This window comes from Chlorocebus sabaeus, chromosome 15 (assembly GCF_047675955.1).
Source record: "Chlorocebus sabaeus isolate Y175 chromosome 15, mChlSab1.0.hap1, whole genome shotgun sequence".
In the NCBI taxonomy this organism is placed as follows: Eukaryota; Metazoa; Chordata; class Mammalia; order Primates; family Cercopithecidae; genus Chlorocebus; species Chlorocebus sabaeus.
The window spans coordinates 78340607-78360736 of record NC_132918.1 but is presented as its reverse complement, the minus strand read 5'-3'; the positions used below and the strand labels follow the sequence as shown (position 1 = coordinate 78360736).

Sequence of the window (20130 nt, the reverse complement as noted above, 5' to 3'; positions counted from 1 at the left end):
TATATGGGTTGTGGCCACATCTGCGTGGTTCTTGTCTGTGATTACTCAGCACGTAATAGGTGCTTGGTAATATTATATTTGTCAGTGAATGGTGGGGAGATATTTAGACTGCACTTTGAGGTCATTGGTGGGTAGAGACAGTGTCTCACCATGTATGGGACAAAGGCCAGATTCCATTGTCTCCCACCATCATTTTTTTCCAGCCTTATCTTCTGCTCCTCTTAACTCTTTCACTTAGGTGGATTTCAAACAGCTCTGCCCTTTTCCCAATTCTGCCAGAAGTTGCTTGACCTCCTTTCTACCTGTCTGATGAGTGTTCCCACCTCATGGGCCACCTTTGAATTTAGGAAGCTTGTGGGGAACCCTTATTTGACATTTAGCCATGTATATACTATGAGAATGTTTCCAAGAGCATCCATTGAGGCACCTGGTGTAAGAAATAATTTTTATATTTTTGTGAGTTTAGGAGACTTTTCCTTTGAACAGAAATTAAAGCCTTATTTACTAGAAGAATAAAGTGATGTTAAATTGACACTTGCCCTTTTAAAAATGATTCCTAAATTAGTTATTTGTTTGTGTTTATTTAGCTTTATTGAGATGTAATTCACATACAGTAAAGCTCTCCGTTTGCCCCTATGAATTCTTCTCTGAGTTGTTTAACTTCAGCTCCCCGGTTAGATTTCAGGCATGTGTGATGTAGGACTCATGCTGCCACAGCTGCTTCCAAATACAGCTTCCAGGGTAACCCCCAAAGCCACCATGGACTATGATGCTACTGTGACTAAAGCTAGTATTGTGACCTTCAAAAGCCTAAAGATGCACAAGGAATCTGACCCATAATGGAGAGCACTAGTTAGATGGCTTCTTAAAACCCTGGTTCTATTGGCACCTGTGGCCTGTTGCTGCCTTATCCACCAGAGGGCAGTGTTCCACTCGGCTTAAAGTCGAACCCCAACCCCTACCACCCGTTGAGGTCTTGCCTGTGAAAATCCTAGCATTTTAGCTCCTGAAGTGACCCAAAAACAGTGTTTCTTAAAATTTTGCTTGATAGAAATAAATCTTACATTGAAACCAAATATACGTGCATACATGTGCAACTCCACATATGTATATATAACAAAAGTTTTATAAAGTAATACTTTCCTATGTGTAATACACTCTCCTTCCTTCCTTCCTTCCTTCCTTCCTTCCTTCCTTCCTTCCTTCCTTCCTTCCTTCCTTCCTTCCTTCCTTCCTTCATTTCTTTTCTTTCTTTCTTTCTTTCTTTCTTTCTTTCTTTCTTTCTTTCTTTCGACGGAGTCTCGCTCTGTTGACAGGCTGGAGTGCAATGGCATGATCTTGGCTCACTGCAACCTCCACCTCCCTGGTTTAGGCGATTCTCCTGCCCCAACCTCCCGAGCAGCTGGGACTATAGGCGTGTGCCACCATGCCCAGCTAATTTTTTTATTTTTGATAGAGATGGGGTTTCACTGTGTTGGTGAGGATGGTGTCAATCCCTTGACCTCATGATCCACCCGCCTCAGCCTCCCAAAGTGCTGGGATTACAGGCATGAGCCACCACACCCAGCCTCTATTTTCTTTCTTGCCCATTTTTTTTTTTTTTTTTTTTTTTTTTTGAGACAAGTGTCTTGCTCTGTCACCCAGGCTGCAGTGCAGTGGCATGAACATGGTTCACTGCAGTCTCAACCTTCTGGGCTCAAGCAGTCCTTCCACCTCAGCCTCCCAAGTAGCTGGGACCATAGGTGTGTGCCACCATGCCTGATTTTTTTTTTTTTTTTCTTTTTTTTTTTTTGTAGAGATGAGGCCTTGCTGAGTTGCCTAGGTTGGTCTCGAACTCCTTAGCTCAAGCGATCCTCCAGACTTGGCCTCCCAAAGTGCTAGGATTACAGGCATAAGCAACTGTGCCTGCTATTCTTTGATTTTTATTTTTATTTATCTTATTATTTTTTTTTGAGACAGAGTCTCGCTCTGTCGCCCAGGCTGGAGGGCACTGGCATGATCTCAGCTCACTGCAGCCTCTGCTTCCTGGGTTCAAGTGATTCTCGTGTCTCAACCTCCCAAGTAGCTGGGATTACAGACGTGCACCACTATGCCTGGCTAATTTTTGCATTTTTGGTGGAGATGGGGTTTCACCATGTTGGCCAGGCTGGTCTTGAACTCCTGACCTCAGGTGATCCACCTGCCTTGGCCTCCCAAAGTTCTGGGATTACAGGCGTGAGCCATCATGCCTGGACAATTCTTTCATTTTTAAAAGGTGCTTATTGCCACCAAAAATGAGTTTATTATTCACAAATCAGGTCACCCCCCACAATTCGAAAAATATTGCCTTAAAGTTCTTTTACTCCAATACCCTGGATAGTTATGGATGAAGAGAGGTAGGGTTAGAGACGGACTTACCCACGTCACTCTGGGATTCACACAATACCTAGGATGGGGTGTCGGGGCTCTGGAGTTTTAACCCATTGCTTTTTGTCCTGTATTTTACACTTAGAATTTTCTTAATGGGTCTTGGTTATCCCAGTGACATTACTGTTGAGGTGCATCCAGTGCTCAGGCAGGTCACAGCAACAAAGGCGTGTGTGTGTGTGTATTCTCCAGCCCCATGAACAGCACAGTGGAATATCATCTCAGCCACTGATTGTCAGCTCAGTGCTGGCCTCTAGAAGCTGAACCTTATGGAATCCTGCCTGTGGATCCTCTTTGATAATTTCTCTTACCTGAGTACCCCTGGTGGACCTGGCTTGGCAATGGTTTGTATGATAGCTCAGAAAACAAGCATTAACTCCAGCAGCACATTATATAAATTAAATAGGCAGAGGGTCACTTGCCACTGTCAAAGGATCGGCTTCTGAAATGCAGAAGGTGAAAGTTCTCATGTGACCCCATCCTTGCTCTGTAGAATGCCACCCGGAGGGTGTTTGAAATTGCCTATAGCCAGGACCGCTTCCTCAAGGATGGCCAGCCGTTTCGCTACATCTCCGGAAGCATTCACTACTCCCGCGTCCCCCGCTTCTACTGGAAGGACCGGCTGCTGAAGATGAAGATGGCTGGGCTGAACGCCATCCAGACGTAAGTAGGAGGGCACATGGCTGTCACCTAGGCCTGAACACCCACTCTGGAGAGAGGATACAACTGTGTTTCTCAGGGTGGTTATTTGATTGCTCAGAAATGGGAAATAGTCCAGTGTGGTGTTCTGGGAGGGGCTTGTCATGAACTGGACTGGCCCTTTTTCAAATAATCAACTACTTCTTCCAGTCTTCAATTTTAATCATCAGAAGTCATTAAATAAATAGCTTAAAAAGGCAAAGGATGGGAGAAGCAAACAGAAGTAACAATGATTGAGCCCTTACCAGATCCAGGGTACTTTATACGAATGATTCCATTCCCTTGAGATAGGTATTATTGTTCCTGTTTATAGCTGGTGAAGCTGAAATTTGCCCAAGGCCATATCTTTGGCTAGTATTTGAAGGGAAGGGAAGGCATGCAGGCAGCTGTAGCACAGGTATGTTGTTGTTATACACAAAGGTAGGCTAACAGGAGAAAAGCATCACAGATCTGTAAGTTTTATCTGACATGAGAGTCTTCAGAAAAGAAGACCCAAGGAAAACTTTTTACACTTAGATTCTATGAAAGGTTCTGACCTAGTGGTAGTAGACTGAAGCGGGAAACCCCACAAGGCCTGCCTCAACGGATACTTCTTGGCCTTTCTGGGTGGCATTCCTTCCTTCTGGGTATGAAGCAGAACCCCTCTGCAATGAGGGTCTAGAAGGGAGAAGGGAGAGGCGACCTTTCTAGGTTTCATGGCTTGCTTTGGGAGAGAGGGCTTCTAATTTCTATGACCCACACTGGGAGGAATTCTGGTTTGACTTGCTTCAGGGGAGAAGGAAGGGGTGGGAGACAGAAGAGCAGGAGAAGGTCAGAGAAAGAAGATGTGCTCCTAAGGTCTTCCAATCTCCTTTAGTTCAAAGGACTCAGCATGCCAAGGTGCCATACTTTGGGGTATTGCTTTCTGAGCCCCAATAACAGAATAAGCCTTGTGCTTAGGTAGATTTCTGAAACCCAGTTTGGCTTCGTGGTTCTGCTGGGGTAATTGTATAACTTCAGGGTATAGAATTATTCCAGCAGTTACCTCTCCGCATCTCTTCTGCTATTGCAAAGTAACTAACAGGGAAGAAAGTTGGTGTGGCCGGCCGCTCTGGCTTTTGCAGTGCTGATGTGGATTGCTGATAACTTTTCAAAGATAAAGAGTGAGAAAACCCAGAGGCAGATTCCAAAGATAGATAGTGAGGGAGAACCCACTCATTATTGTGGTTCTAAGGCCACTGGCAGAGTGAACCCAAGTTCACCTGTTTATAATTCTGACACTGAGTTCTGGAAGACCAAGACTGTTCCAGGGAACCCTGAAATCATGGGATCACACACACACAAAATGACACAAACCAGGGTCTTCAAAGAGAGCTTTGTGATGGTAATGGATGGCTTCCTATTTAACTTTGTGTCTGTCGGTCTGTGGGTAGACAGAGGAGCTGATAGAAGGTTTTGTCATTTTACCTCCTGCCACGTGATTCCTGACAACATCTTTTGTCAGAGGATCTGGGGATTGGAGTTTTTCCTACACTTACTAAAAATTATTTCTTCAAAAAATAAATGTGTCTCTTACTACTTTTCTGCAAAATATTCTTATTTTTCCTAAGCCTTACGTGGGCATATATAATTTTTATTTTTATTTATCAAAACAGTTTTCTAGAGCTGGGGTCTTGCTCTGTCACCTGGCTGGAATGCAGTGGCTCAGTCATAGTTCACTGAAACCTTAAAGTGGGCTCAGGTGATCCTCCCACCTCAGCCTCCTGAGTAGTTGGGATTACAGGCACTGCTACCACACCAGCTAATTTTTTTGTTTTGTTTTGTTTTTAGAGATGAAGTTACACTATGTTTCCCATGGTGGTCTTCATCTCCGGGCCTCAAGCGATCCTACTGCTTTGGCCTCCCAGAGTGCGGGGATTACAGAAGTGAGCTACTGTGCCCAGCTATAATTGTTATGTAATAGGAATTAGTGCTGATATAGTTCTGGAATTTTCTGTTGTTGTTGTTGCTTTTAAGGAGTGTCCCCACCAAGTTTGATTAGCTTGGGGAGCTGCTGTAAAAATTCATAACAAGGCCCCTCCCACCCAAGAGGCTACCAAATGCGAAGGTCTGTGTGTCCTGTGGTTTATGGTTCTACAAACAGTTTAGACATTTATGTAGGAGATCTGGATTTTTGAGCTCTTTCCCCTTCCACAGAGCACCTCAATTCAATTATTTATGCAAAATATAATTATAAAAAGCTAAAAACATGACTTACAAACAAATATATAATGGACATATATCAGAAATTTATTTAACTGGATAAAGAAAATGTGGTACATATACACCATGGAATACTACAAAATCACAAAAAAGAATGAGATCATGTCCTTTGCAGCAACCTGGATGCAGCTAGAGGCTATTGTCCTGAGCAAACACAGGGATGGAAAACCAAATACTGCATGTTCTCACTTGTACGTGGTAGCTAAACTTCGAGTACATATGGACACAAAGAAGGGAACAACAGACAACGGGGCCTTGTGGGTGGAGGGTGGGAGGAGGGTGAATACCCCTATCGTGTACTAGGCATATTACCTGGGTGACTAAATAATCTGTACACCAAACCCCCATGACATGCAATTTACCTGTATAACAAACCTGCACATGTACCCCTGAACCTAAAATAAAAGTTTTGAAAAATTTATTTAACTTGTTACCGAGGAAACTAGCTATATGGTAAAGCCAATTCAAAGGAGAATTTGAGGAAGGGAGGTTTACAGCCAGTCAAGAAAGGCATGTTCAAATAAAGTTATCTTTAGAGATAAAACTGGTTAATATCACAAAGGGCAATGAATGAAAGAGTTACCTTTGGAGTTGTCTTCTCTGTATGACAATCATCATTTGTTTCTCTCCCAGGCAATAATCTACAAATTAATCTGTAACTTCAAAGTTGTTCCCTTAATCAATAGTAAATAGTAAGTCAAACAAAATATTTCCCTTGGAGAATGAAAGAAGCCTCAGTGGGCCCATTGGACAGTCCTCCATTATAACATGGAAAGGAAATGCAGTCACTGTTTTGCCTTATATCCAAATTCTGGATAATTTTTCTTTTCTTTGCTTTCTTTATTTTGACACAGGATCTCTGTCATCCAGTCTGGAGTGCAGTGGCACAGTCACAGCTCACTGCAGCTTCAACCTCCCGAGCTTAAGCAAACCTCCACCTCAAGCCTCCAGGGTAACTGGGACCATAGGCATGCACCCTGGCTAATTTTTTTTGTAGAGGTAGGGTTTCACCATGTTGCCCAGGCTAGTGTCAAACTCCTGGCCTCTGCCCACCGTGGCTTCCCAAAGTGCTGGGATTAGAGGCCTGAGCCACGTGCCCAGCCTTGGATAATTTTTCTTCCAAAGCACCTTCTCCCTCTTAGCCTTGTGTTAGCAATAGTCATAATGAGGCCCCTTCCCCACTCTTCCTTCTTCTTGACTCTGCCAAGTATCCAGGAAGGGGCTGTGTGTATCTTGGCAGGTATGTGCCCTGGAACTTTCATGAGCCCTGGCCAGGACAGTACCAGTTTTCTGAGGACCATGATGTGGAATATTTTCTTCGGCTGGCTCACGAGCTGGGACTGCTGGTTATCCTGAGGCCCGGGCCCTACATCTGTGCGGAGTGGGAAATGGTGAGTGTGGCTAGACTGGGTTCTGCCTGGTGTGTGAGTTGGCAGGCAGCAGCTCTGGGGCAAAGGGCATTAAGGCAGACCTGCGTTCCAGAGAGCATGGGGCCTGGGACTGTACCCAACACAGGTGTGTTTTACCTTGGCAAGGTGCCCAGGCAGAGAGAAGCAGGCCGGGGTCAGGGCATGGGCTCTCCTCTTGGTGGTCACTCATATAACTCAGCTTGCTCATCTGTATGAAGCAGTTAATGGTGTCTTCTCTGTCTACCTCGCAGGTAGTTGTAAAACTAAATTGAACAATCTTTATGGAAAGCCTTTGGTCCTCAAAACATTGCATTCATGCAGAGTGATCTTAATTGTACTACATTCCAATGTCTAATTTCCCTGCAAGTTATAAACCAAAAAGCCCAACTCAAATACCTCTTGTCCCTTGAAGCTTTTCTTCTTTTCCATAACTGCTAATAGTAATTTCTGTCTCCTCTGAGCTCCCTTCACAGAATGGACATTATAATGGCTTATATTTCCTGACCTAGGGAGGATTACCTGCTTGGCTGCTAGAGAAAGAGTCTATTCTTCTCCGCTCTTCCGACCCAGGTAAGTTGTTACAGATGAGAAGATTTATAAAAGCTTCAGGCCATTGTGCACATGTACCCTAGAACTTAAAGTATAATAATAATTAAATTAAATTTAAAAAAAAAAGAAAAACAGCTTCAGGCTAGGTGCGGAGGCTCACACCTGTAATCCTAGCACTTTGGGAGGCTGAGGCGGGTGGATTACCTGAGGTCAGGAGTTTGAGACCAGCCTAGCCAATATAGCAAAACCTCGCCTCTACTAAAAATACGAAAACTCAGCCGGGCGTGGCTGTGGGTGCCTGGAATCCCAGCTACTCGGGAGGCTGAGGCAGGAGGATTGCTAGAACACTAGAGGCAGATATTGCAGTGAGCCGAGATCGCGCTAATGCACTATAGCCTGGACGACAGAGCGAGACTACGTCTCAAAACAAACAAACAAAAAAAGCTTCAACAATTTTTATCGAAAGGGGGCGGTATTTTGAAGTTTGGGGTACCTCTGCACAAATACTTTCGAAAGTTTACTGAAAGTCTGAGTGTTTATCACCGTCCAGTGCATAGCACCAAACTAAACCTCTAGGAAATTAGGCTTTGAACTACTTAACCAGATCTTACTGATAAACTGGTAATTCTTTGAATTGGCATTGAGCCCTGTTTGCGGTTGACCAGCTGACTTCAGTGCTTTCTCTTCCTATTTACTTAGCATATTCCACAACCAATGATAGCACCTAGCTAATCAAAACGACAAGCCAGGCATGGTGGCTCACACCTGTAATCCCAGGACTTTGGGAGGCCAAGGAGGAGGGATTGCTTGAGCCCAGGAGTTTGAGACGAGCCTAGGTAACGTAGTGAGACCCTATCTCTAAGAAAATTTAAAAATTAGCCAGGTGTGCTGGCATGTGCCTATAGTCCAGCAGGCTGAGGTGGGAGGATTGCCTGAGCCTGGGAGGTTGAGGCTGCAGTGAGCCATGATTGCACCACTGCACTCTAGCCTGGGCAACAGAGAGGGACTTTGTCTCAAAGAAAGAAATAAGGCCGGGCACAGTGGCTCAAACCTGTAATCCCAACATTTTGAGAGGCCGAGGCAGGCAGATCACCTGAGGTCGGGAGTTCGAGACCAGCCTGACCAACATGAAGAAACCCTGTCTCTACTAAAAATACAAAATTAGCCGGATGCGGTGGTGTATGCCTATAATCCCAGCTACTTGGGAGGCTGAGGCAGGAGAATTGCTTGAACCTGGGAGGCGGAGGTTGCAGTGAGCCCAGATTGCGCCATTGCACTCCAGCCTGGGCAACAAGAATGAAACTCTGTCTCAAAAAAAAATAAAAAAGAAATAAAAACAAAATGACAGTTTCTGGGATGGTGTCATTGGATTGCTTGGTAGCTGCAATGCCTTCTATTTTTGTCTACTTTTACAGAGCAATGTGTAAATGATGGTTTTTTTCTTTGTCTTACTCCAGGACCTTCATGTTTTGCACACTTAGCATATTATTGGTGTTTTCATATGTAGTAACTCCTTTAATCCTTGTGCCAACTTTATGTGGCATGTACTTTTATTATTCCTATTTGACAATATAACTATATAATTTATTAGAACTTCATTTTATACAGAAAAAAAGTCTTCCTGTGACTGAGAAGAGGACACACTGTGCAGTGACTCTTTTCTTCATTCAGCAAACGTTGCTTGGATATGTTCTATGCTCCAGGCTTTGTGTCCATCCTGTGGCAAGGATGGTGCCGTAGTCCATTTTCTGTTGCTTGTAACAGAATACCTGAAGCTGAGTAATTTATAAAGAAAAGCATTTATTTCCTACAGTTATGGAGGCCGAGAAGTTCAAGGTGGAAGGGCTGTATCTGGTGAGGGCCTTCTTGCTGGTGGGGACTCTGCAGAGTCCTGAGGGGACACAGGGCATCACATGGTGAGGGGGCTGAGTGTCCTAGCTCAGATCTCTCTGCCTCTTCTTATAAAGCCACCAGTCCCGTTCCCATGATGACCCATGAATCCACTAACCTATGAATCTATTAATCCATGAGTGGATCGATCTGCTTATGAGGGCTGAGCCCTCAAGACCCAACACCTCTTAAAGGCCCCACCTCTCAGTGCTACCGCATTGGGGATTCTGTTTCAGCGTGAGTTTCGGAGGGGACAAACCTTCCAGCTGTAGCAAACAGATACAGGCACACTGGTCCTTGTCCCCTGAGGAGCTCAGCTGAGGAGACAACTACATGCAGGACAACTTTTATGAGACTTTTATTTCGGAAGGTACTTGTCAAGTCCCGTATATCGTGATCTCTGCTGCCAGCCCTGGTGTGATAAAGCTGCATTGGCTGCATTGGTGTCTCTTTGTACTAGAAGATGTGTGATGGTGTTAAACCAGGGGTGTTCAATCTTTTGGCTTCCCTGGTCTACATTGGAAGAAGAATTGTCTTGTGCCACACAGAAAATACACTAACACTAATGATAGCTGATGAGCTACAAAAAAAAAAAAAAAAAAAAAAAAAGGCCTGCAAGCCACATGCAGTGAATTTCTGAGTGCAGAAATTCTGGCCTCCCAAAGTGCTGGGGTTACAGGCTTGAGCCACCGTGCCCAGCCAAAAAACTCAGAATGTTTTTAAAAAGTTTACAAATTTGTGTTGGGCCACATTCAAAGCCATCCTGGGCTGCATGTGGCTTGCAGGCTGTGGGTTGGACAAGCTTGTGTTAAACTTTTCTTGTTTTCCAGATTACCTGGCAGCTGTGGACAAGTGGTTGGGAGTCCTTCTGCCCAAGATGAAGCCTCTCCTCTATCAGAATGGAGGGCCAATTATAACAGTGCAGGTAACCCTGGAGTTGAGCATGGATGGATTGGGGGAGGGGTTCCCATCCATCTATATTATATAAATGATAGGAGTGATGCAGACACGAGCCTCATAGATCTGTTTCTTTAACAGGTAATGCCGCAGATAGTGCTTTTAGTTAAATTGCATTTGGGAAGGCATTACCATTTTTGAATGCCTGCTATGTGGCAGGCTTTCTACTGGGTGCTTTGTAAATGCTATTCAATTCTTCCAACCACTGTCTCTTTTCAATGAGGAAGTTTGAAAAGGTTGAGTGACTTGGCCAAGGTCAACCAGCCAGCAGGTGGCAGAATTAGGATAGCATCCTGATTCTGCGGATTCCAGGGTTTGTCTCTCTGTCTCTCCTGCAATATTATTTTCTGGCAGCAGGCATGCAGCATGGACTGAAACACTTTGGTATCGGCACTGCCTCAGCAGTCAGATAAACCTGGAATGGAAAAGGATGTGGTCAACTGGGGCTATTATGTTTCCTCTCTTGCTTTCTGCCCCATTCTCCTTCTTCCATGTGTTCTTGGCTCTGCAAGAACTAGTATACTGTGGGGTACATTGAACTTCAACAGTTTTTGGTGTTGGTAAAATTACTTAGGTGAAACATAAAACCATGTTCATTGGACATTGACCAAGGATACCAAGGATGCTTTTTTTTTTTTTTGAGACAGGGTCTCACTCTGTCGCCCAGGCTGGAGTGCAGTGGCGCAATCTCAGTTTACTGCAACCTCTGCCTCCTGGGTTCAGGTGATTCTCCCACCTCAGCCTCCCATGTAGCTGGGATTACAGGCGCATGCCACCACGCCTGGCTGATTTTTGTATTTTTAGTAGAGGCGGGGTTTCACCTATTGGCCAGGCTGGTCTCAAACTCCTGACCTCAGGTGATCTGCCTGCCTTGGCCTCCCAAAGTGCTGGGATTACAGGCATGAGCCACTGTGCCCGGCCATGACCAAAGATGCTCTTATGGAAAAGAGTAAAGATTTTTTTTTTTTTTTTTGGAGACAGGGTCTCGCTCTGTTGCCCAGGCTGGAATGCAGTGGCACGACCTCGGCTCACTGCAACCTCTGCCTCCTGGGTTCAGGTGACCCTCCTGCGTCAGCCTCCCAAGTAGCTGGCATTACAGGCGTGCGCCACGATGCCCGGCTATGTTTTTATATTTTTAGTAGAGGTGGGGTTTCACCATGTTGACCAGGCTGGTCTCAAACTCCTGACCTCAGGTGATCCACCCACCTCGGCCTCCCAAAGTGCTGGGATTACAAGCATGAGCCACTGCTCATGGCCATGACCAAGGATGCTTTTATGGAAAAGAGTAAAGTTATGTAAAAGTGGTTGCATCCTGGACATCCCAGGGATGCAGAGTGGCACTCCCTAGGGGAGTATGGGCCAGGCTTCCTTCTTATGAACTATAGGCAGCTTGTGGGGATGGATCGTGGTAGGGCGGGAGCATGGGCACTCCCTCGCCTTTCAGGTGTAGGTGGACAGAGGTGCTGAGTGGGCTGCACTGGCCAGGGTGTCCGTTCTGAGGCTTTGCGGTGGGAGGAGGTGTCTTCTTGAGAGAGGCCAGGTTGCTGCTCACGGCGGGATGTGTGAGTCGCCCCACATGCCCCTATCTTTTACCGTCTTGAGTCTGTACTGGTTCAGCTAATAGGAACCACATTTTCCTACATGAAGATATCAAGTCTGAAACTTGGGTGCATCTTTGCTTTGCATGGCTATGTTGTCTTCCTTTCTTCTGGTCTCAGGTGCAAACCCTCTTTAGATGCCCTCTTTTTTTCAGTCTCTGCTTCTCCTTGAATCACTTTCAATTTCTGCTCACAGCTTTTCTGCCCCTTTGGTTTTGGAAATGCCATGAAAAGTATAATCAAGTATTAATTCTGCAGAGGTGAAGTTGACTGTCGTGGAGATATTTCTTCTTGTGTCCATCCCTAGCAACCTCAGATGACTTTAACTTGACCCTGGGTCCTGCCAGTTGACTCTGCCCTCCTCCTCCTCATCCTCTCCCCTTCCCATCTCCACATGCTTGAAACCCGCCTAATCATTTTTACCCCTTGTTTACAAAATAAACAAGTGTAGAGAGACATAAGAAAGCAGAAAAAACATAATTGTTACTCAGACCTCAGGAGCCATAGCAAAGCTCTTCACATTTTTGGGAGTTTCCTTGAATATTTTCTATGCCTTTTTTCTTTCTTCTTTCTTACAGAGTAAGTTCATTCTCTGTGACCTATTTTCTGTGTGGCTTTTTTTGCTTCATTCTTTGTCATGAGCATTTTTTCATATCGTTAACAACTCTTTCATCATCTTTCATGGTTGTCCTACTTACCTTCCGACGCACAGTTCCTATACGTGTTCCCTCTGTCCGGAAGCCGTCCCAATTGACATATTGGTTTCCGTAAGACTTTCAGAACCGTCACCGGTGCCTCCTTTTGTGAAGCACACGTGGGAGCAGTTTCATCCCTGACACACTGTGTCTCTAGTCTCCTGGTCCCCCACGCCTCTGCCTGGCAGCCATGAGGGCACATCATGTGTTTGTGCACATCACATACCCACCAAACAGCTCTGGAATGGAATAGAAGCTGATTGACTTGATAAGAAGGAACTGGGGGATTTGTAGACAGTATTTCTTTTCGTTGCTGTTATTATTTTTGTTTTTTGAGACAGAGTCTTGCTCTGTCACCAGGCTGGAGTGCAGTGACACGATCTTGGCTCACTGCAACCTCCACCTCCCAGGTTCAGGTGATCCTCCTGCTTCAGCCTCCCGAGTAGCTGGGACTACAGGTGTGCGCAACCACACCGGCTAATTTTGTGTATTTTTAGTGGAGATGGGGTTTTACCATGTTGGTCAGGATGGTCTCAATCTCTTGACCTCGTGATCCACCCACCTCGGCCTCTCAAAGTGCTGGGATTACAGGCATGAGCCACTGCCCCAGGCCTGTAGACAATAATTCTATCTGTAAAGATTTCTGTAAAAGGGCCAAGCATGGTGGCTCAATGCCTGTAATCCCAGCACTTTGGAAGGCTGAGGCAGGAGGATCTCTTGAGCCCAGGAGTTCAAGACCAGCCTGGGCAACATAGTGAAACTCCATCTCTACAAAAAATTTAAAAATTAGCTGGGTATGGTGGCATGCGCCTATGTTCCCAGCCATTCAGGGCACAGAGGCAGGAGGATCACTTGAGCCTGGGAGGTTGGGGCTGCAGTGAGCCGTGGTCACACCACTCAATGCACTCCAGCCTGGGCAACAAAATGACACTCTGTCTCAAAAAAATAAAGATTTCTGTAAAAGCCGATTTCTGTGTCTGTCTTAATTCATGTTGAAGGGTAGAAAATGGTGGCTTTACTCAATTCTTAATGTTAATTTTCTCTCTCAGTGCTCAGAGTTTGAGATGGCCAGGGAGGAGCTACGTGTTTGCAGCCAGGGTAAAAATGAGTCAGACCAGAAGGCTCAAATCCCTGTCTGAGAACATTTAGGGCCCTTAACACTGTTGTGTTACAGATACAGGAAGCCAGGTCTGTGCCTTTATTCATCCTCATGATTCAGTCAGATATGCAGATGTTTCTCTTTTGGGGGGATTAGCTGAGCCAGTGCCACCTATGATGGTTTGCATATGTGGATGTTTATCTCAGTTTCTGCCTGAAAAAACTAAAGCCATTGATAATATCCAAGGTGAAAATAATTAGGAGTGGACGACCTTCCACCCACAACTTTACTTCATCCAATTAACAGGGCATTCATCATGAGGTAATAAGCCTATTTATGACTGTTTGGAAGAGCAACATCTTTAAAAGTCTCTGGTGTTTAAGGAGCTTACAGAATGGAGACAGTTGCTCTAGAACAAAGACCTGCAAATTATGGCCACCACCTACATTTTTTTGTAAGTAAAAGTATATTGGAATCGCCACACTATTTGTTTATATATTGTCTGTGGCCACTTTTGTACTATAGTGGCAGAGCTGAGTAGTTGAGATGGAGACCTCTATAGCTGCAACGCCTAAAATATGTACTCTTTGGTGGTTATTTGTTTGTTTGTTTGTTTTAAGATGGAGTCTCACTCTGTTGCCCAGGCTGAAGTTCAGTGGCGTAATCTCTGCTCATGGCAACCTCTGCCTCCCAGGTTCAAGCAATTCTTGTGCCTCAGCATCTCAAATAGCTGAGATTATAGGCGCCTGCCACCACACCTGGCTAGTTTTTTTGTATTTTTGGTAGAGATATTGGTAGAGATATCATGTTGACCAGACTGGTTTCGAACTCCTGACCTCAAGTGATCCACCTGCCTCAGCCTCCCAAAGTACTAGGATTACAGGCATGAGCCACCACTCCCGGCCTGGTGTTGTATTTAAAAGGTTTGTTGACTCCTGCTCTAGAAACATCAGTGTTCCTCTGAACCTAGCCATGACTTTTTCTATGGGTTTTTCAAGCCTTTTCATTTGTATGTTTCACCTACCCCCAGCCTTCACACATCTCTTTTTTTCCTAATTGGTAGTAACATAGAACTTGCATAGAGTCTTAGCTGCTAGCATTTTGAACACTTACTAGATGCCAGATCTGTGCAAAGTTCTAGTCATGTATTGACTCAGTTAATCCTCGTGATAACCCATCAAGTTAGGTACACTTTACAGGTGGAGTCCCATGGGTAGGAAGTGGCAGAGCTCAGATTTGCATGTAGATGGTTGGGCCTTTGCCAGCCATTCCCGTGACTAGAACTCTAAGCTGCCTCACAATTGTGCTTTTCTTGCTCTCTCAAAACCTAACCAAATTATGTGTATACATTTTTTACAAGCCTGTTTATTTTAGGGTATATGATACAATGATGATAATGGATAAATAAGATCTGGAAAAGCAAGATGATAAGAAAACCAAGGTTGGGTTGGGGTATGGGGGTGGGCGGAAGAGAACACGAGGTGCAGAGGCTGTGAGACCATTTAGTTGCTGGAGCTGACTTTTAAGATCTTTAGCTCTGAATTTCTTGACAGCCAGATGATAAAAAGGAGACATAGTCATGTAAGTAGCACTTATAAAGGAGGGGAAAAGAACCTTGCCAGTATTTACAAAGCTTTTCTTAGCATTTATCTAAATTATTGCAAAAGGAACTTTCATGGAACTCATCAATGGGAGTTTTCTACTCTGCATAAGCAGCAAATACGTCCTCTTCCAGGATGGTTTCATGACCAGTGAAGTCTCTGTCCTGGGCATGCATGCTACAGTCTGTTTTACTTCTTGAACCCAAAATCTGAAAGTATTGCCAGAGGGATCCTCTCTGAGAGAAGGATCATTCATGAAACCATTTGGGAGGCAGGACTGTGCAGATAATGGCGGCAGCATTTAGTTCATTTTCATCACTCACCATTCTTCTCCCACTCTCCAACTCTGCACATGGATGAAATTGAGCTGTTGGTGATATCAAATATGTAGGAATACCCTCTTCCAATTCCCTTCCCAAGTTCAGAGCCTTTTCTTCTAGAGCTACCTCGGGCTGTCCCTCCAAGGAACCTTCCCTACCAGTCTCTCCCAGCCACTCAGGCTAAGCACCTCTTTTCTGGGGACTCACAGTTTCTTGTGCTTATGTTTAAAGATCACGTATTCCCAGGATCTCAAATATTTTTGTATTATGTGTATGTTAAAATTTTATGGTTGGGCATTTTTAAAATTTTTATAAATGAAATATAGCATACATATATAAATGTGCAGTGTAATGAATCACTATGGTGTGAACACCCACATAAACACCAACCAAGGTCAGGAAATAGCACGTGGCCAGTGCCCCAGAAGCTTCCCAGGTGTCCTTGTTGATCATACACCATTTCATCCCACTGTGCTGACTCTTATGGCCATCAGTTTTTTGCTTTTCTTTATACTTTTACCACCTATGTGTGTACTCAGACTTTATAGTTAGGTTTTGATTGTTTTGAATTTTCTCTAAAGGGGATTGTACTGTATATATTTTTCAGTGTCATGCTTCTTTCACTTGACATTATATTCCTAAGATTCTTTGGTGTATTGGGTGGAGCTGAAGTTCATTTGTTTTATTGCCCGAGGGCAATGTTTCTTAACCGGTTTTTTTCCATCATTGCCCCCAAGGATCCCTTTTAAACTTTTTTTCTAAGTGCCTTCTCCTCTTCACCATGAAATTTTAATACCTGAGATATTGTATATTGGTCTATTTGCTGTGTGTGTGTGTGTGTGTGTGTGTGTGTGTATGTTTAATACATTTTATCCCCAAAGCATCCATTTTTACCCCCTCGGGGATGCTACCCACCTCATTGAGAATGCATGCTTCAGAGCAGGGACCCCGCCCTCAGCACTGTTGCCATGTTGCACCTGATAATTCTTCACTCCGGGGCTTCCCTGTGCACTGTGGAATGTCTAGCAGCATCCCTGGGCCTCTAGCCACTGGATGCCCTGAGCACGTCCCCTGAGGTGTGACAATCACAAACATTTCCAGACATAGCCACATGTCCCCTGTGGGGCTAAAGAGCTCCTGGTTGAGAACCACTGATGTTATTGAGCACAAACTAAACACCAGTATGTGTGTGACAGCAGGTCGAATAAACATGCCGTGTCTGTCCCTGGCATTCACCCTTCTTATTGCCATGGAGATTTTGCATAGTATATTAAGGGAAAACACAGTTACAACTGGTGCATGTAATATGATGATAGTTTTGAGGAAAGAAAACACTGCTGTATATTATTTGTGTATATTTGGGGAGTGTGTGGGTCTGTGTACATCTAGACAGCTGTATACTAAAATGCTTGCAGTGATTATCACTGGGCAATGGAATTAATGGATACTTTTCCTGTTTTCTGTTCATTTTTCTAGCATTTCTACCATGGGAAGGTATTATTTATGTGATGTTTAAAGTATCTACTTTCTATTTTAGGGAAGAATACCACTACTATCTGAACACCAGTTTGGTGTTTTTTTGTTTTTCTTATTTCTCAGTGGTGGGAGAGGGTTAATAGGAGGTAAAGTTTTATGGTGAATTGTTGGTGGTTTTTTTTAGTCAGTTTTGAGGTCTGAATGAAGGAAGTTTTTCTGGCAATCATTAAGCCTTGTCATCTTAGCAGATGCTCAGATATTTTCCCACACAAAAGCTTGCATTAGGATGGCTACATTGGGATCTCCTCATTTTTCCCTGCTCTTTTTTCACTTACAGGTTGAAAATGAATATGGCAGCTACTTCGCCTGTGATTTTGACTACCTGCGCTTCCTGCAGAAGCGCTTTCACCACCATCTGGGGGATGATGTGGTTCTGTTCACCACGGACGGCGCACATGAGACATTCCTGCAATGTGGGGCCCTGCAGGGCCTCTACACCACGGTGGACTTTGGACCAGGTTGGTGTTTGTAATAACAGAAATTGCAGCTTCAAATCAGCTTTTTACTCAGTCAGTTGCTCTGGGCAGCTGTTGTTTTAAGTGTCATGGGCAGATTGAGATTTTTCACTTCCTTTTTCAAGGAACAGGTAGAATAGAATACTTGCACCCCTCAGTAACAGGGTCATCTGTAGGCCAAGAGCTTCCAGGGTAGCTGCATTTTCAGCACTGGTGGAGCTAGCCTGGAACATGGAGTCTCAGGGGCTGGGCTGGCCCACCCAAGATGAAGAAGCAGGTGGGCGGCTGCAGCTGTGAGAAGTGCTACCTTGAGGCAGTCACCTTTTAGGCTGTGTCTGGGACCTGCTTCTCTGCTCTTTCTGCCCTCCTTGCCCTCCCACTCGGGGTTATGTCTTGGCCGTAGCCAACCTGAGGTCAGCCACTGGCTGGGAGCTTACCGTACGCTTTGTCACCTTTCTGCATAACTTAGAACACCGAACTGTCAGGGCTGGAGATGGTTTGGCAGATGCTACAAAAGCTGTGCCAGATTCCTTACACAGTGCTGGGTAAACTGTGGAGATGCTGCAAGTGAAAGTCACAGATGGGCGGGCAATGTGGTTACGATGCTTCTGGCCATAAGTAATATTAAGAGAGTCTTCATTTAGGAGAGCATCTTTCATAAAGGATATGACAGCTGTATTTGTCCATTCTTGCACTGCTCTAAATAAATACCAGAGACTGGGTAACTTATAAAGAAAAGAGGTTTAGTTGACTTACAGGCTGTACAGGAAGCCTGGTGGCAACAGCTTCTGGGGAGGCCTTAAGAAACTTAAAATCTTGGCAGAAGGCAAAGGGAAAAAGCAGGTACATCTTACATGGCCAGAGCAGGAGGAAGAGATAGGAGGGGAAGTGCTACACACTTTTAGACAACCAGATCTCGTAACTCATTCACTCACTCTCAGGAGAATAGCACTGAGGGGATGGTGCTAACCCATTCACAAGAACTCTGCCCCCATGATCCAGTCGCCTGCCACCAGGCCCTACCTCCAACACTGGGGATTACAATTCAACATGAGATTTGGTGGGGACACAGATCCAAACCATATCAACAGCTAAATGTCTGACTGGACTTTTGTGTGTGTGTGTGGCTATGAAAGACATTATTGAGACAATTGCAATCTTTCAATAAAGTCCGTAGACTAGATAAGAGTATTGTATCAGTGTAATTTCCTGATTTTTGTAAGTATATTGTGTTTATTTAAAGAATGCCTTTGTTCTGAGGGAATGAACACTGAAGTATTTAGGGATAAAGGGCCATCACATCTGCAATTTATTCTCAGATGGCTCAGAAAAATGTATGTTTTTATAGAGAAACTGATAGAATAAATCTAGTAAAATGCTAACAATTGGGAAATGTAGGTGAAGGGAATAGGAGAGTTTTTTTGTACTATTCTTACAACATTCTGTAAGTTTGAAATTACTGCAGAATAAAAAGTTACAGGCTAGGCGTGGTGGCAAGTGCCTGTAGTCGTAGCTACTTGGGAGGATGAGGCGGGAAGATCACTTGAGCCCAGGAGTTCAAGGCTGTAGTGAGCTGTGATCGTGCCACTGTACCCCAACCTGGGCAACAGAGCAAGACCCCGTCTCAAAAAAAAAAGATACACACACACACAAAAAAGACCAGTTCCTTGAGTAGCATAAAGACCCTGATGTTTTCCCCTCTGAGGTATAAGACACTTCATGCACATTGCACATCCAATGCTTGCCTCTCTTGAGGGGGAAGTACAGAAGACTGAAATGAGGAAATTAGCCTGGTGTTGCTTTTTTTTTTTCTTTTTTTTGAGATGGAGTTTCTCTCTTGTTTCCCAGGCTGGAGTGCAGTGACATGATCCCAGCTCACTGCAACCTCTGCCTCCTGGTTTCAAGCATTCTCCTACCTCAGTCTGCCAAGTAGCTGGGATTACAGGCACCTGCCACCACGCCTGGCTAATTTTTGTATTTTTAGTAGAGACAGGGTTTCACCATGTTGGCCAGGGTGGTCTCAAACTTCTGACCTCACGTGATCCGCCTGCCTCGGCCTCCCAAAGTGTTGGGATTACAGGCGTGAGCCACGGTGCCCGGTCTGTAGTCACATTTTTAAAGAGGTTCTTCTACCGTATCAAAAAAGAGAATAACAGAAAAGAACTGACCTTAAGTGAATGGAGTGTTTCGAGAGCATTTGGTGATAAAAGGACTCATCCGTTAGGTTGGTTACACTGGTGCAAAAGTGATTGCAGTTTTTGCCTTAAAAAAAAAATAAAATAAAATAACGGGCCCAGTGCAGTGCCTCCACCTGTAATCCCAGCACTTTGGGAGGCTGAGGTGGGCAGATCATGAGGTCAGGAGTCTGAGAGCAGCCTGGCCAACATGGTGAAACCCCATCTCTACTAAAGATACAAAAATTAACTGGTATAAAAATCGTGGTGGCACACTCCTGTAATCCCAGCTACTCAGGAGGCTGAGGCAGGAGAATTGCTTGAACCCAGGAGGCGGAGGTTGCAGTGACCTGAGATCGTGCCACTGTGCTCCAGCCTGGGCGACAAAGCGAAACTCCATCTCAAAAAAAAAAAAAACCATGACAAAAACCACAATTACTTTTGCACCGAGCTAATACGAAGTGCTGCAGAGGAAGCGACGTGCCGGTTTCCTCCTGCTTT

The 20130-nt window shown here is 44.7% G+C and overlaps 1 protein-coding gene across 2 annotated transcripts in view; it reads left to right on the top strand.

The window, feature by feature from the left end:
* GLB1 (galactosidase beta 1) overlaps nucleotides 1-20130 on the top strand; it is a 111928-nt gene that overhangs the window by 22516 nt on the left and 69282 nt on the right. For both annotated transcript variants that reach the window (XM_008009389.3, XM_073023682.1), the window contains exons 2-6: nucleotides 2900-3069; nucleotides 6587-6737; nucleotides 7265-7325; nucleotides 10025-10119; nucleotides 17278-17458. In XM_008009389.3, coding sequence (XP_008007580.3) covers nucleotides 2900-3069; nucleotides 6587-6737; nucleotides 7265-7325; nucleotides 10025-10119; nucleotides 17278-17458 — 658 coding nt within the window. The remainder of the gene's footprint in view (nucleotides 1-2899; nucleotides 3070-6586; nucleotides 6738-7264; nucleotides 7326-10024; nucleotides 10120-17277; nucleotides 17459-20130) is intronic.